The 12,702-nt window shown below is 57.2% G+C and overlaps 1 protein-coding gene across 4 annotated transcripts; it reads right to left on the reverse strand.

The window, feature by feature from the left end:
* Positions 1-102: 102 nt before the first annotated feature.
* PCGF2 (polycomb group ring finger 2) lies at positions 103-11,440 on the reverse strand. 4 transcript variants are annotated; one of them, XM_058284145.2, is made up of 11 exons: positions 9,481-10,079; positions 5,160-5,311; positions 4,457-4,553; positions 4,073-4,128; positions 3,940-3,990; positions 3,636-3,744; positions 3,407-3,461; positions 3,222-3,320; positions 2,291-2,371; positions 1,614-1,722; positions 103-444 (listed from the first exon to the last, which is right to left on the reverse strand). In XM_058284145.2, the coding sequence occupies exons 1-11, from the start codon at positions 9,687-9,689 to the stop codon at positions 314-316; spliced, it is 1,149 nt and encodes a 382-aa protein (XP_058140128.1). In that variant the 5' UTR covers positions 9,690-10,079; the 3' UTR covers positions 103-313. The 4 variants fall into 4 exon arrangements, with proteins under 4 accessions (XP_058140128.1, XP_058140129.1, XP_058140126.1 ...); XM_058284146.2 differs by lacking the exon at positions 9,481-10,079 and adding an exon at positions 11,235-11,440 and having other exon boundaries at positions 103-1,722; XM_058284143.2 differs by having other exon boundaries at positions 103-1,722; positions 9,481-10,076.
* Positions 11,441-12,702: the final 1,262 nt, after the last annotated feature.

The raw sequence follows: 12,702 nt of genomic DNA on the forward strand, positions 1-12,702 counted from the left end.
GACCTGGCCAGCCACTGGGAGAGGGCAGTTCAGATTCATCCCATATAGGGTCCCCCCACTGCTTCTCCCTCCCCTCTACCCCAAAGAACTTCAGGCTCGGGAGAATATGCAGCATTTATTACAAAGCCAAGAGATATACAGGTCCCAGGGCAGGAGGACACAGCACAGGACCTCAGACACAGGACAAGGTGCAAACACAGACACACCCGTGGGGACTCCCACCCCACACACCCAGGTGCTGAGAAGAGTCTAGCGTCTCCCTCCTCACCTCCTCCCAAGCTGTATACACTGGGCAGGAATCTGCTGGGGTCTGTTAATTCCTCGGGATGGAGCTGGGGTTAGAGCTTACAGGTTTCTGTCTTCTTGTGCTTTTAGATGCCTCTGTCCCTCCTGACTCTGCCTCAGCTGGGGGTGGGGAGGTGGAGGGGCTGGAGGGCTGTTTGCCTTTGGAAAAATACGGGGTCTGTGCTTCTGAGGTTAGCCCTGCCCCCCACCACTCCAGGCCCCCACGGGAGTCCTCCCCAGGGAGTCCTCCCCACCAGCCTCGCTGGTGAGGGCAGGGGGCAGGAAGGGGTGCAGCCATTCATAATGCTAAAGCCACAGTGGAATTTCAAGGGCTGAGACCTCCTGCGGCCTGAATCTTTTCTTCGATAAATGATCCAAAGGCCACACACACAGGGAAGGGGGAAAAAAAGGCAGAACTATCTAATCTTTGCACAAAGTTTCCACCGCCAGGAGGAGGTGAGGGAGATGCTCTCTCCACAGCCCCTTCGCTCCTCAGAACCAGGGATAAATGCATTTGTAAAAGGCACTGTCTTAGCAAATCTCTGGACATTCAACAATGTAGGGGGAAGGGGGGCACACTGGTCAGGGGCAGGACAGCAGCCAGGATGGGTAGAGAAGTGGGATGCACCCTGATGCACATCCGGTTAGAGTTGTGCCTAGAGCTCTGGGGCTGGTGTGCTCCCAGACCCGATCTGCCTCGGGAAACAGCGAAAGAGAGAGCAGACTTTTACTCAGCCCCTCCAGTCCCCCTCCAGGTATGCCCAAAAAGAGAGCTTAAGTAACTACACAAGACCCCTAAAAATGAACACCCCACCCCACACACATACACACACATACGGTTTGTTTCCTGTGGCATTTAAATTAATCTGGTTGGTCCATAGAAAATAAGTATGTATATTTGGTTTTTCCTATGTACATATATATATAGATTTATTTATAAAACCCACCCCCCACCCCTAAGGTGGGAGGAGCTAGAGAAAGTAGAAGAGGTGGAAAAAGAGCCCAGAAAAAGTAGAGGGATGGAGAGGCAGGGCTGGAAGAGAGGGAGGGTCCCTTTCCTCAAGTTAAAGGGGGCACGGGGTTTCCGTTGACAGTCATCTTGCGCCCCCTGCTGGTGGAGGATGGTGTCTGCAGGCAGTTCGAGGTACCCCCGTTGGCAGCTGTGGTGGCCCCACCGGCTGTCGAAGGGGGGGCTGGGGAGGTCGGGTGGGTGGCCGGGGGCCCGTGGGAGCTGGGAGAGCCATGGGAGGGGGTGGCTGGGCTGGGCAGGGAGGAGGAGGTGGCCGGCAGGGTGGCAGGACTGGGAGCCTTGTCGCTGACTGACTCACACTCGGACGCCCCGCTGGTGTTGGTGCCCTCTGAGGGTGTGGGTGCGCTGGGCAAGGTGAGCCGCTTGCAGGCCGGCTGGACGCGGTACTTGAGGGGGAGGGGGCCGTTCTGCACAGAGGCAAGGGAAGGGGAGGGTGTCAGGAGAAGGGGGTAACGCGGCAGCCGCCCACTTCACCCCAGAGCACCCCAAGAAAAAAGGGAAGACGGGACCACAGAGCGTCGCAGGTGGATGCCAGCAAAGCCAGAGACAGAGGGACATAAATAGAACAGGGCGCGAGGCCACCAAGGCTCGAGAGGCAGGAGGAAAGGGAAAGACAAGTAGGTGAGGGAAAAAAAAAGGAGGCAGGAGGAAAAAGATCCAAACTTTTCAAAGTTAAAGACAAAAGAGCTACGGTGAGGAAGGCAGCAAAGCAGAAAGCAGCGTTTACTCCTCTCAGCCTCGTGACCCTATCTGATGACCCCCAATCGGGGTACGTAATCGGCCAAAGGATCTTTCTGCCTTCTGCATGTGTGGAGGTCATCAGGGAGAGATGGCCCAGAGACTGACGTGTGGCACATCACACCCTCTCGGGACAAGAGGGGCTGTCTGCGATTAGCACCAGGGGGATCCTGTGGCCATAGACCTGTGCCTCCCTTGCAGGGGTCCCCCCCCGCCGCCCTGCCCCATTGGGCTCACCCGCCGCCAAGGGTAGATGTAGGCGATATCCATGAGTGTGTAGTATTCCTTCAGTGGCTCGTCCTCATAGAGAACCTCCACCTGGGGGAGGGAGGGAGGGCACCGTGACCCCGGCCGCTTGGCAAAGAGGTTGGAGGTTGGGAGTCTTAGGGTAAGGAGTGGGGCAGTGGAGGTGGGGGGGTGGACAGACAGGCGGTCCCTCATTCCTCAGGGGTTTCACTGGGGATTGACTTCCCTATCAGAGCTGCTCCTCTATAAGTCCTGACTCCTGGATGCCAGGTGGGAAGGAATCCAGGGAAGCGATCCACATTGTTAGCAATCTCCACCCCCCAAGCCAGCCACACACTGGTTTTGGACCCTTGTACATCTGGTCAGGAGCAAATGTGCCAAGAAAAGGCCCAAGGAGAGAAGGAGCTCTGGAGAACTGGTTCTCACTTCTGGAGCTTACAAGAAAAATACTGATGCTTGGATCTCAACCCGAGTTTCTGATTTAATTGGTATAGCGTGAGGACTGGGCACCTGGAGTTTTAAAGCTGTCAGTTGATTCTAACATGCAGCAAGGTTTGGGACCCACTGTTCTAGATCTTCATGACTCCAGGTACAGCAATAGCATACCTGGGAGCCAGGTGGAATGCAGAAATGTGGGCCCTGCCCCAGTCCTCCAGAATCAAAATCTGCATCTTTTCTTTTCTTTTTTTTTCAGGAGGTACTGGGGACTGGACCCAGGACCTCGTATATGTGAAGCAGGCGCTCAATCACTGAGTTACATCTGCTCCCCAATGAGAGACGTTTTTTTTTGGTTTGTTTTGTTTTTATGAGGTACTAGGGATTGAGCCCTGGACCTTATACATGGGAAGCAGGCGCTCAACCATGTGAGCTACATCTACTCCCCACACTCATTTCTGAAAGAGCACAGAGGCCAGGGGCTCACCTTGTACTTGCTGGGCACATCCATCTTGTTGCGGAGAAACTTGGCGAGATGCATGACTGTCATGGCGGCAGGGCATCGCAGGAAACGCACCCCTGTCTGCTAGGGGAGAGGCACCCGTGGGGTGGATCCACCCAACCACTTCTTCCCAGCCCACATCCCACTAGTAGGCAGGCCCTGGCACTCACCTTCTCTTTGTCCCCATCCCCATTTTCCAAGGGGCCCTTCTTCTCCTCCCGGTCCCTGGCAGGGGGAGGAGGGTAAAGAATGAAGCTAGGGAGACCCTGGGGGAGGGAGGACTCCCCTCATAACCACACATCCAGAGGGCCCCCCCAGAGACATCCTTTCTCCCCAGGGTGGGAGAGGGGGACAACCCAGCCTAGGAGCCCAAAAGGGCCCGGCCTGGGCCAGACTTGCCTGACACCCTCGTAGAACTCGATAGAGAGGCTGACAATCTCATCGTCACTCAAGGCCCCCTTCTCCTGCTCCAGGACCTCGCCGCGATCCTCGTTGGAGCCATTGGGGACTGTGGAAGGAGAGAGCTCAAGGGGTTGGCCTAGAGTGGGAACCCAGCAGTCCTGTGGGCTGGCAGGGTGGAGCGGGGAGGAGGCACGGCAAAGAGTCAGAGGGCCAGGGGAGGGGCCCAGCACGGAACATCCAGCCCTGTGTCTGGGGGCAGCAGCACACACCCACACAGGCCCAGGCCCATGAGCACGCTCACCCTCTGTCAGGGGATACGCTGCATAGAAATCCCGTCGCCGTTTCATCTCATCTGGAAGAGGGAAGCAGGTGAAGAGGGAAGCAGGCTGGGAAATGGGGCGGGGTGGGCAGGAGGAGGAAGGCTGGGCAGATACCTTTAAAAAGTCCAGGAACCAATTTGTAGACAATGTCTTGGAGGGTTTTGTCAGATCTGGAAAAAAAAATGTGCAGGAGCCTGTTAGCAGCCACCTCACTCTGATCTCCCAGCCAGATCCCCCACCCCCACCTCCCTTCTTTAGACAAGGGGCCCAAGCAATGGGACTCCTGTGGGTCTGGCCTGGACTAAGTCCAGTATTTCTCACCCTTCAAGTTGGACGCAACCCAGGAGGAGGGCAGGGGCCTGGCTGGGTCCATGCCCACGCTTCTCCCACACCTGCCACCTCAGCTCCAGGAAGCAAGGAGGGGAGGAGGGGTACAGCGGGAAGCACCCAGCAGACCCAGAAAATCAGCACAGGCAAGAGGGGCAGTGCCAGGCTCACCTGATGCTCAGCAACGGTCTGGTTTTGTGGACCTGTACATCACACATGGGGCAGTATTTGTTGGTCTCCAGGTAACGTACAATGCAGGTTTTGCAGACTTGGGGGTTGTGGAGAGAGAGAAAAGAGTCAGTTCCCCCTTCCCAACCCAGGACCAGCCCTCTGGTGGGATTCAGTTATCCCTTCTTCTCCACCTGGTCCCCACAGTTCAAGCCTGTTCAAAAGCCCAACACAGTGATAACTGTTTTTGCACCAGTCACAGCTAGCCCTCACTCATCCCCGGAGAAGGACAGTTCTTGGGTGTGTGTTCAGGCTGGTGTCGTGTACTACAGAGAAGGTGAGTCCCAAGTCCCCCTCCTGGAGTAAAAGCAAGAGCCACCTCTTGGGACACCTCCCTGGGTCCTTGACCCCTTGCCACCAAGTTCACAGTGCAAATGACAAGGGGTACCTACCTTTTCAGGAGATGGAGTTTCAGCCACAGTGATTCAAGGACAGAACTAAGATTTCAGATGAAAATCTCTGAAATGAACTCCTGGGCTGAAGCCTCCCAGGCTCCCCTTCCAGGCAGCCCCTCTGGAATCCCCAGACACCTGACCCAAGTCTGCTCTTCAGGACAGGGGCTTGTGTTTCTGCCTTCTCCAGGCGGTGCCCCAAAACCAGGGCAGAGGCTACCTGCCCCAAGAAACACGCCCTGCACTCAACTCACAGGAATGCAGGCATTCCACAATGGTGGTGGCATCGATGAAGTACCCCCCGCAGAGGGCACACATGAGGTGAGGGTTCAGCTCTGTGATTTTGATCCGTGTCGTCCGATGCATGATGCCCGGGTGAGGAGCAAGGGGACTGGGGAGTGTCGCCCTGGGAAAAGAAACAGGAATCAGAAACCCAGAGATCCAACAGTACCCACCCAAGCAACATCTCTTCCTCTCTGCCTTCAAGATAGGACAGAGTGCATGGACATGCTAGTTCTTTCTGGCCCCTTCCAAGTAGTCACTGGGTGTTGGGGGCTCTGGAGATTCATGCAACCTTGAGGAACAAGGTCAGGTTCCATCTTAGGAGCAGCAGGAATGATTGAGGTTAGACCACAGAAGTACTACCTAACTCTCCGGAGGATGTGTAGAATCAGGAAAATAGAAGGCTTTTTAAAAATCTCATGGATACCCATCCATATTCGCTCGAGTGGTCAAACACTGAAGAAGTGCTGGGGGCTATGAGGAAACTTAGATAAAAGAAGGAAAAAGTTTCACTTCCCCCTCAGCCCCTCTACATGGGTGAAAGACCCTTGACTTGGTCCTTTCACCCCATCCCACCCTCCTTCCACCCCACCCATTCCTCCTCCAGGAAGGCTTCCCTGGAAACACTGTGGGTTCCTAAGTGTGAAGGGGTGACCATCACTTGTCCTGCTGGCCCTGCATTGGCCCAGCCCCCGAGCATCTCCCACTCAGGTCCAGTGGACACAGGCTTGACCAACAGAGGCATCTCCTGGAAATCCAGCAAACACTGACCACTCACATTCCAGGCCTGGAGCTCGGACAGGGAATAAGGAGGCCACTCCTTCCACGCCTGAAGTTGGCAGCAGGAAGTTCAAGCCCCACCCCAGGCCCAGCCCTGGACTCTGCAGATAAAGTCAGTCAAGGAGCCCAGGGAAAAAGCCTGCCACCGCCCCTTCCACGGGAACTCCTCCTGCTGGACCTCCCAGCACACACACCCTTCTCACGCACACATAGGAATCTCCCTATGCGGGCACCGAAACCTCCCACCATCTCCCACCCGGGTGACACCTCTGCAACCTGTGTGCCCCAGATCTGCCTGTGACAGGCCCCAGCCTCTCATGGAGGCCTGCCAAAGCTGGTGAGAAAGGTCTGTCCCCAGCCCACCCATGCTCCTAGCCAGGCCCCTGGGAGGGTTTAAGGACATAAGTCAAAGTCCAGCTCTGGACTGGCTGATGTGCTTACTTTTTGGTATAGAAATAAAATCTACACGTAGAAGGGATGGCCCCTCCTCCCCTCCCTCCCTCTTCCCCAGAGTAAAAGCCCTAGAGCCGGGCTTGGGAGGGCGGCTGAGCCCCCAAAGTGCCTTTACAACATACTCACACCCTGCCCTCCTTTCCAGAAAGTTTTCTAAAGCATCCACATTGGGTTTTCTAGGACAAGAAATTCACAGCCAGGATCAGCAGTTTCTATAGAGACCTGGGATGAGTTTGGCCAGGACTCAAACAGCAAACAGAGGCACAGGGAGCCTGGCCAGAGACTGAAAGAGACGGAGACGCACAAAGGGCACGCGAGGGAGACACCAAGTTGCAAGGCAAAGAGGGACAAGCGAGCCCGGGAGCGTGTCCGGAGCCCCTGTGCCCGGAGCCCCTGAGCATCCGCAGTGGCCTGAGGAGGGAGAGGTGTTCCGCCCCACCCAGGGCAGCCTCAGGGGGCCTCCCCGCATGGGTCCCCTTCACAACTGCGCAGAACGCTTGCCGGCTACTCCACTGTTTGGTCGTTTCCATAGGAACCTTGTCCCTGGCAAGATGCCCAAATATTATTACAACTGTCCAAAGGAGAAAGGGGAGAACAAACTCCAAGCAGCTGTCTCTCTGAGAGTAGGTAACATCTATCGTGTGTGCAGGGGCCACCGGGGCCTCCAAAGGCACTTCGTGAGGCCATTTGTCCTGTGTGTGTGTTGTGTGTCTCTGTCCAAATGTACACCCTCCAACAAAGCATGTGAGGCTCTGACAATGCTGGCCCAGGTTGTTTCAGTAATGCACACCTTCCCCTCTCTCACACGCATACACACACGTAGGCTCCTCACACTGCCTTAGCCGCCCCATTCACACACTCGCTATGTTTTCAAAACAGACACTTGCTCGTAAGACCCTCCCCACCCCCACCCAGGGCCAGTTCCAGCCAGCCAGACTGTAGCCTTGACACCGAGGAGCCCCCCATTGCAAACAGCTGTGCCCCTTGCTTCCCTGAATATCTATGAGACTTCAGACCAAGACCATCCCTCAAGCCCCTTTCTGATGCCAGGGTGAGGAGAAAGAAGACTGCGGTGCTTGTTGGATGAAATGCTCCTCTTCCTCCTCTTTAAGAAATGAGCCCCCTGCCGCCCACCCCCACTCCCCCATCCCCAGGGGCCTAGACTGTTACCTCTGGGGCTGGGGGTGGGGAGAAGCACTGATTGGTTCCTCACCTGATTGCCATGGTTACCTGCAGGGCCCTGCCAGCAGGTGCCAAGAACAACTGTAAACAGGAGCACTGCTCCCCCAAGCACCCCCTCCCCCACTCCAGGAGGCCTCAGGGCCCCATATTCCTGACACCCAGTTCCCCAGCCAGCTGCAACTGGCTGGTGTGTTGTGAGCTGGAGAGGGAAGAGCGGTGATGGGTGGCTGGACCTCCAGCTGTCATCACTTTAAGGAAGAGGCTGGGAGATAAGAAAAGCTTAAGAGAGAAAAAGAGGAGATACAGAGCCCAAGAAGGTGAACAGGAGGTGGCCTCTGTGGAACTTGGGAGCTTTACAGAAGATCAGCTCCAATGTGTCCCCACATCAGACTTGGGCACTGTCTCCCACCCCCAACACAACCATTCCTCCCCTAGTTGGGGCCCAGCCCTTCAGCATCTTCTGCCTCCAATCCACTGTCTTTGCAAGGACAGTTTCTGGGCAGCCCACGTGGCTCCTGCCTGAGGCCCAGGGTCCCAGCCAGTGGCAGAAAAGGAGCTTGACCAGCAGCCAGCACCCAACCCAAGCCTGGAAGTTGGTTTTTCTCATTCCCAAAGCCCACCACTAACAGAGACCACTCCCCAACTCTCTATTTTAACCAGTCCCTTTCTGGAAGCCCCCTCTCCCCCAATTTGGGTCTCTCTCACTTCAGCATCTCCATTTTCCCTTGCAGAAATAGTTGGTCTCTAATAACCCAGAGGCCACTTTGCTCACTCACTTGGATGATGCCCAGTTACAGAATTCTTTGCTCTGCCCCTCCTCCAAATGAAATTATTCCAACTCCCTCATAAGAAACTCTCTGGGTCTTAGAAAAATGTTACTCAAGGCCATGTTCCGACACCTAGTATCTTGTCCCATCTTGTCATTATACAGAGACAAGTGACTTGCCTCAGTTCACATAGCAAAGCAGTGGTAGGTTTGGAACTAAAAACTGTCTGACTCTAGTTCCAATGCTCTTTCCATACCAGCACCCAGGCCAGGCTCCCCAGTCATCTAAGGAACCAATAAACCTCATCAAACTCCATCCAGGCAGGTGGAAAGGTAGTTACTTGGAAGTGAGGGGTGGGCAGGAAGATGGCTCCGTGATCCTGCCAGAAGGGGATCAAAGTCTGACCAAAATGTCACCATAAGCACATTTTCTTGCCTTAAAGTTGGAAGAGGGGATGGAGGCTAATCACCTCACCCCATCCCAAGGTACTAGATGGGGACACCGAGGCTCCCAGAATGGCAGCAGCTTCTCGGCAGCAACACATTGAGCCAGAGGGTAGCGTCAAGATTCATACTCCGGGTTCCAGAACTCCATTCCTTAACCTGCTGTGTGGGTCCAACAGCACGAGTCCTGTGAACTTGTGTAGAGTGGGACAAGAGGGTCTGCCTCTTGGATACTGTCACTCTCTCAACCCTGATCCTTGATCTTGGGACACTGCCACCCCCACCCCAGCACCAAAAAAGTTCTCTGTCTCTAGCTGGGCTCACTCCACCCTCCCTCCCTTCCCACTTCTTAGCTCCCTAAGATCAAACAAAGACAAGAAAAACAAAATATACACAGAGCTATACACTGCCAGACACACCCCATCCATCTCTCTCAAATGCACAAGACACAGGCCAAATTGACACTACACACACACATACATGCACACATACACACACAGCCAGAGAGACACTGGACCAGACACACAGACACACTGGGGCAGCAGACACACCCTATCACCTCAGCCAGGCCCATACTTGCCAGATGCACAAGCCGTCCGCACCCACCCCAGGCAGAAGCACGAAGCCTGACATCCTGCCTGCAGCCAGAGCTGCGCGGACACACTAACCTTTTGTGCCTCCCAGGTCCACCCAGGGTGAACTGTAACATAAGCCTTTCAGCACAAGACCAGCACTGCCCCCAGCCTCTGCTCCGGAGCCCAGGGGCTGGGGCTTGGCATGGGCCTCTGACCAGGAAAGCCACCCCCCCATCTGACCTGTACAAAGACGGAACCTCTTCCTGTTGAGGCCCTCTACATCCCCATGGCAACGGCTCCATCAACCAAGATCTCCGGGGCAAGACCACAGAAAGCAGAGAGCCCCCTTCCTGCCCACCCTCAATACTTCACCTTGAACCCCACCTAGCTACACACAGGTCTCCCCTAGCGTCTGTTTCCCGCCTCATTCCAAAGGCAGCTCTAAAGCCTCAACCCCCAACTCCAAACCAGAGGAACCCCTGGGAAAACCTCCCCACCATAAAGCTGCAACAAAGCTGGCTTTATGCTCCTTCTCCAAGTAATGACACCTTGGAACAGAGTGGAGAAGGGGAGGAAGGAGAGGAATGCGCTTCAGGAACAGACACAAACTGCCAGAGGCCCAGAGGAAGCATCAAAACAGAGCAAGAGACAACCAGGAGACACCCCCAGCGACAGGAAGCCCCGAGAGGCTGAGGTGGGGGGGGGGGGGACGACACACACGACTCTCAGAGACAAAGACAAGGGGAAGCACGGGGTAACACTACCACAATATTTATAGGCAAATTCACCACCCCCAGTCCTCCTTCCCCCCCTCAAGCCAGCCAGTGTCGTTCCGAGCAGATGGGGACGGTGGGGGAGGGGGAGAGGTATGCCTGAGCCCCCCGTGGAGATAGGGTGGCTAGGATAGTGGGTGTCTGCTTGCCCAGGGCCCCACCCCCTCAGAGCTAGCAGCAGGAGAGCCTGGGGAGGGAGGGGGCGGCCGGGCTCCCCAGTGGAAGAGGGGCCAGGCCCTCAGACCCCTCCTACCTCCGCTGGAGAGGGGAAATATCGCGATAAAACTCCCCACGTCTCCACTCTGCCCCCTCCGCCCTGACTTCCCCAGGAGGCCGGGGCAGGGACCCCGCTTCCCGGTGGCTGCTTCCACCTTCCCTAGAGCCAAACTTTCGGCGGGGCCCAAGGAGGGGCGTTCCGGAGAAAGAGACTCCGCAGGGGTGGTCCGGGGAGGGGGCGGGGCGCCCAGTATAGGGATGAGGGAAAGGGACAGGCTGGGGGAGGTGCAGGAGAGGGCCGAGACCCCTGCAGGGGAGGGCGCCCACCCCCCGGCCCCGCAGCCATCAGCCTGTCCTCTTCCTCCTGGCCTCGAGTCCTCGCGCGTCCACGACGCCTCAGTGCCCACGGGAGAGGCAGAGAGCGACCCCTCCCCAGACCTAAAGGGGTAACTGGGTAGATCAGGGGCTGCTTTGGCTCGTGGGGAAGCCTGGCGTACCCCCAAAGTCCTCCCGGCTGTCCCGACTCTATCCCTCGCTACCTCAGGGGCAAAGTCTCCCAGGGGGCTGTTGCACAAAGAGGTGGTGGTCGAGGGGAGCCGCTAAATCGTTAAAAGGGGGGAATCCACTTCGGCCATCTTGGAAGGGAGGAAAGGGAAAAAGGGAGAGAAAAAAGGGGAGAAAGAAAGGCGGACGAGGCGGACTAGGATAGGGGTGGGGGGCAAAAGGAGACGAGAAGCCAGCCAGCCTCAATCTCCCCCCCCACACACAGGGATTTGTGAAAAAGGATAGACCACCCCCCCATCCCAGATGGTTATGGGGGTAGGAGAAGGGAGGAAGGGGGCGGCCGCGTCCGCTTACCTGGGTTCGGGGTCCGGTGGGTCTCGGGGAGGGGGGGATGGGAGGGAGGGAGGGAAGGGAGGGGAGGGGGGCCGCAGCCGTGTCGCTTGCTCCGGCGGCGGGAGGGGAGAAACCTAGCGTAAGAAAGGAGTTTGTGAAAGCGGCTTGGGGTGGGAGGGAAAGGGGAGGGGACGGAGGGGGGAGGGGAAGGACTAGGGCTGAGGGGGGAGACAAAATGGCTTTTTTTCCTCCAGACAAGAGTAGGTCCCGCCCACTACTCACCCACGTGACCTCATTCCTTCAGGGTGTTTGCAGAGAGGGAAGGAGGAGAGGGAGAGACTAGCGCGACTGCCCCCCCCCGCCGGTGCTGGGGGGCCCCCCAAACCAGGACACCACCCCTCCCTTCCCAAACAACCCACCCTTTGCCACTGGAGGATGACTCTTCTCTGTGGCCCTTTGCAATTACAACCCCCAAAATATGCATCGCCCACCCCCCCACCCCACCCCTCAACTGACCCTGCGATACCCGCCCCTAGCTGGGGCTCCTGAAAAATGGAGAACTGAGGACGGGGCTGAAATGTGGTTCGTTCCGCAGTCCTGCACGCCTCGGTCTCGACCACAGGGCACTGCGCTCGGGAGGGGAACGCGACACCCCCGGCCACGCGTCCGGGTTATTTTCATTAACTCCAAGTGACACTCACTTAAAATTAATAACTGCATCTGTCTTCCTACCCCGCTGTGTCCCTCTCGGCCGCCGGATCGCTAGCTCTTGATCGTAGCGCACGGGGACCCAACCCGGGCGCCCCCGGGGAGGAGCCCGGCGCTCTCGGGGTTCCCCCCTCTTCCTGCACGGAGCACCAGGGGACGACGCCCCCGCACACTCGGCCTGGGGGAGTTGATCTCGTGGCGGGGGGCTCCGTTAGATGTGGCGGAGATTGGCTCCCCCGGCTTACTCGGACGGAGAGGAATGGAAAGCCATCCAGGGACGGAAATTCAGGCTCCGGGCCTGGGACACAATAACCCGGCCAACTGCGAGAGGCCAGGATGGGCTAGAAAACGAGGCGCCCGCGTTTTATTCCTGCCTGGCGCTGATTAGCGCGTCTGTCGCTCGTGCGCCACTTGCGCACCCGGGGCGCTCTGCGCGGGTTTGTGCGCCTCCCTGGCGGCCGCGGCGGAAGCGGCCCGGCGAGCGCCAAGGCGCCGGGTGCCAACAGACTCTGACCGTTGCCCCCGGCTTTACCGAGCGCTCGGGCTCCGGTCCCTAGTGGCTCCGGCCGAGGGAGGAGAACAAGGAGGGAAGCTTGGAAAAGCCGGGAGGAGCAGCTGAGGCCGGCGCTGGGGAAGCGAATCGATATTGCGTTACGGCGACGGCCCGTGAGGCTCATTAGGACAGTCGATTCGTTTATTCGTTATTCACGATTTATTAGGGTTGACGCCGCGCCTATCCCTCCAAGAGCTCAATTATTCAGCCAGAAGCACCGTGAAGCGC

The sequence above is a fragment of the Dasypus novemcinctus genome, chromosome 21 (assembly GCF_030445035.2).
Source record: "Dasypus novemcinctus isolate mDasNov1 chromosome 21, mDasNov1.1.hap2, whole genome shotgun sequence".
In the NCBI taxonomy this organism is placed as follows: domain Eukaryota; kingdom Metazoa; phylum Chordata; class Mammalia; order Cingulata; family Dasypodidae; genus Dasypus; species Dasypus novemcinctus.

What these genes read in the sequence shown, in the direction of transcription:
- PCGF2 (XM_058284143.2), bottom strand. Translation starts at nt 9,689, where the DNA reads ATGGAGCCGTTGCCATGGGGATGTAGAGGGCCTCAACAGGAAGAGGTT. An exon ending in GGACCTGGGAGGCACAAAAG is followed by an intron (nt 5,312 to 9,480) that starts GTTAGTGTGTCC and finishes TTCTTTTCCCAG; the next exon opens with GGCGACACTCCCCAGTCCCC. An exon ending in TGTGGAATGCCTGCATTCCT is followed by an intron (nt 4,554 to 5,159) that starts GTGAGTTGAGTG and finishes ACAACCCCCAAG; the next exon opens with TCTGCAAAACCTGCATTGTA.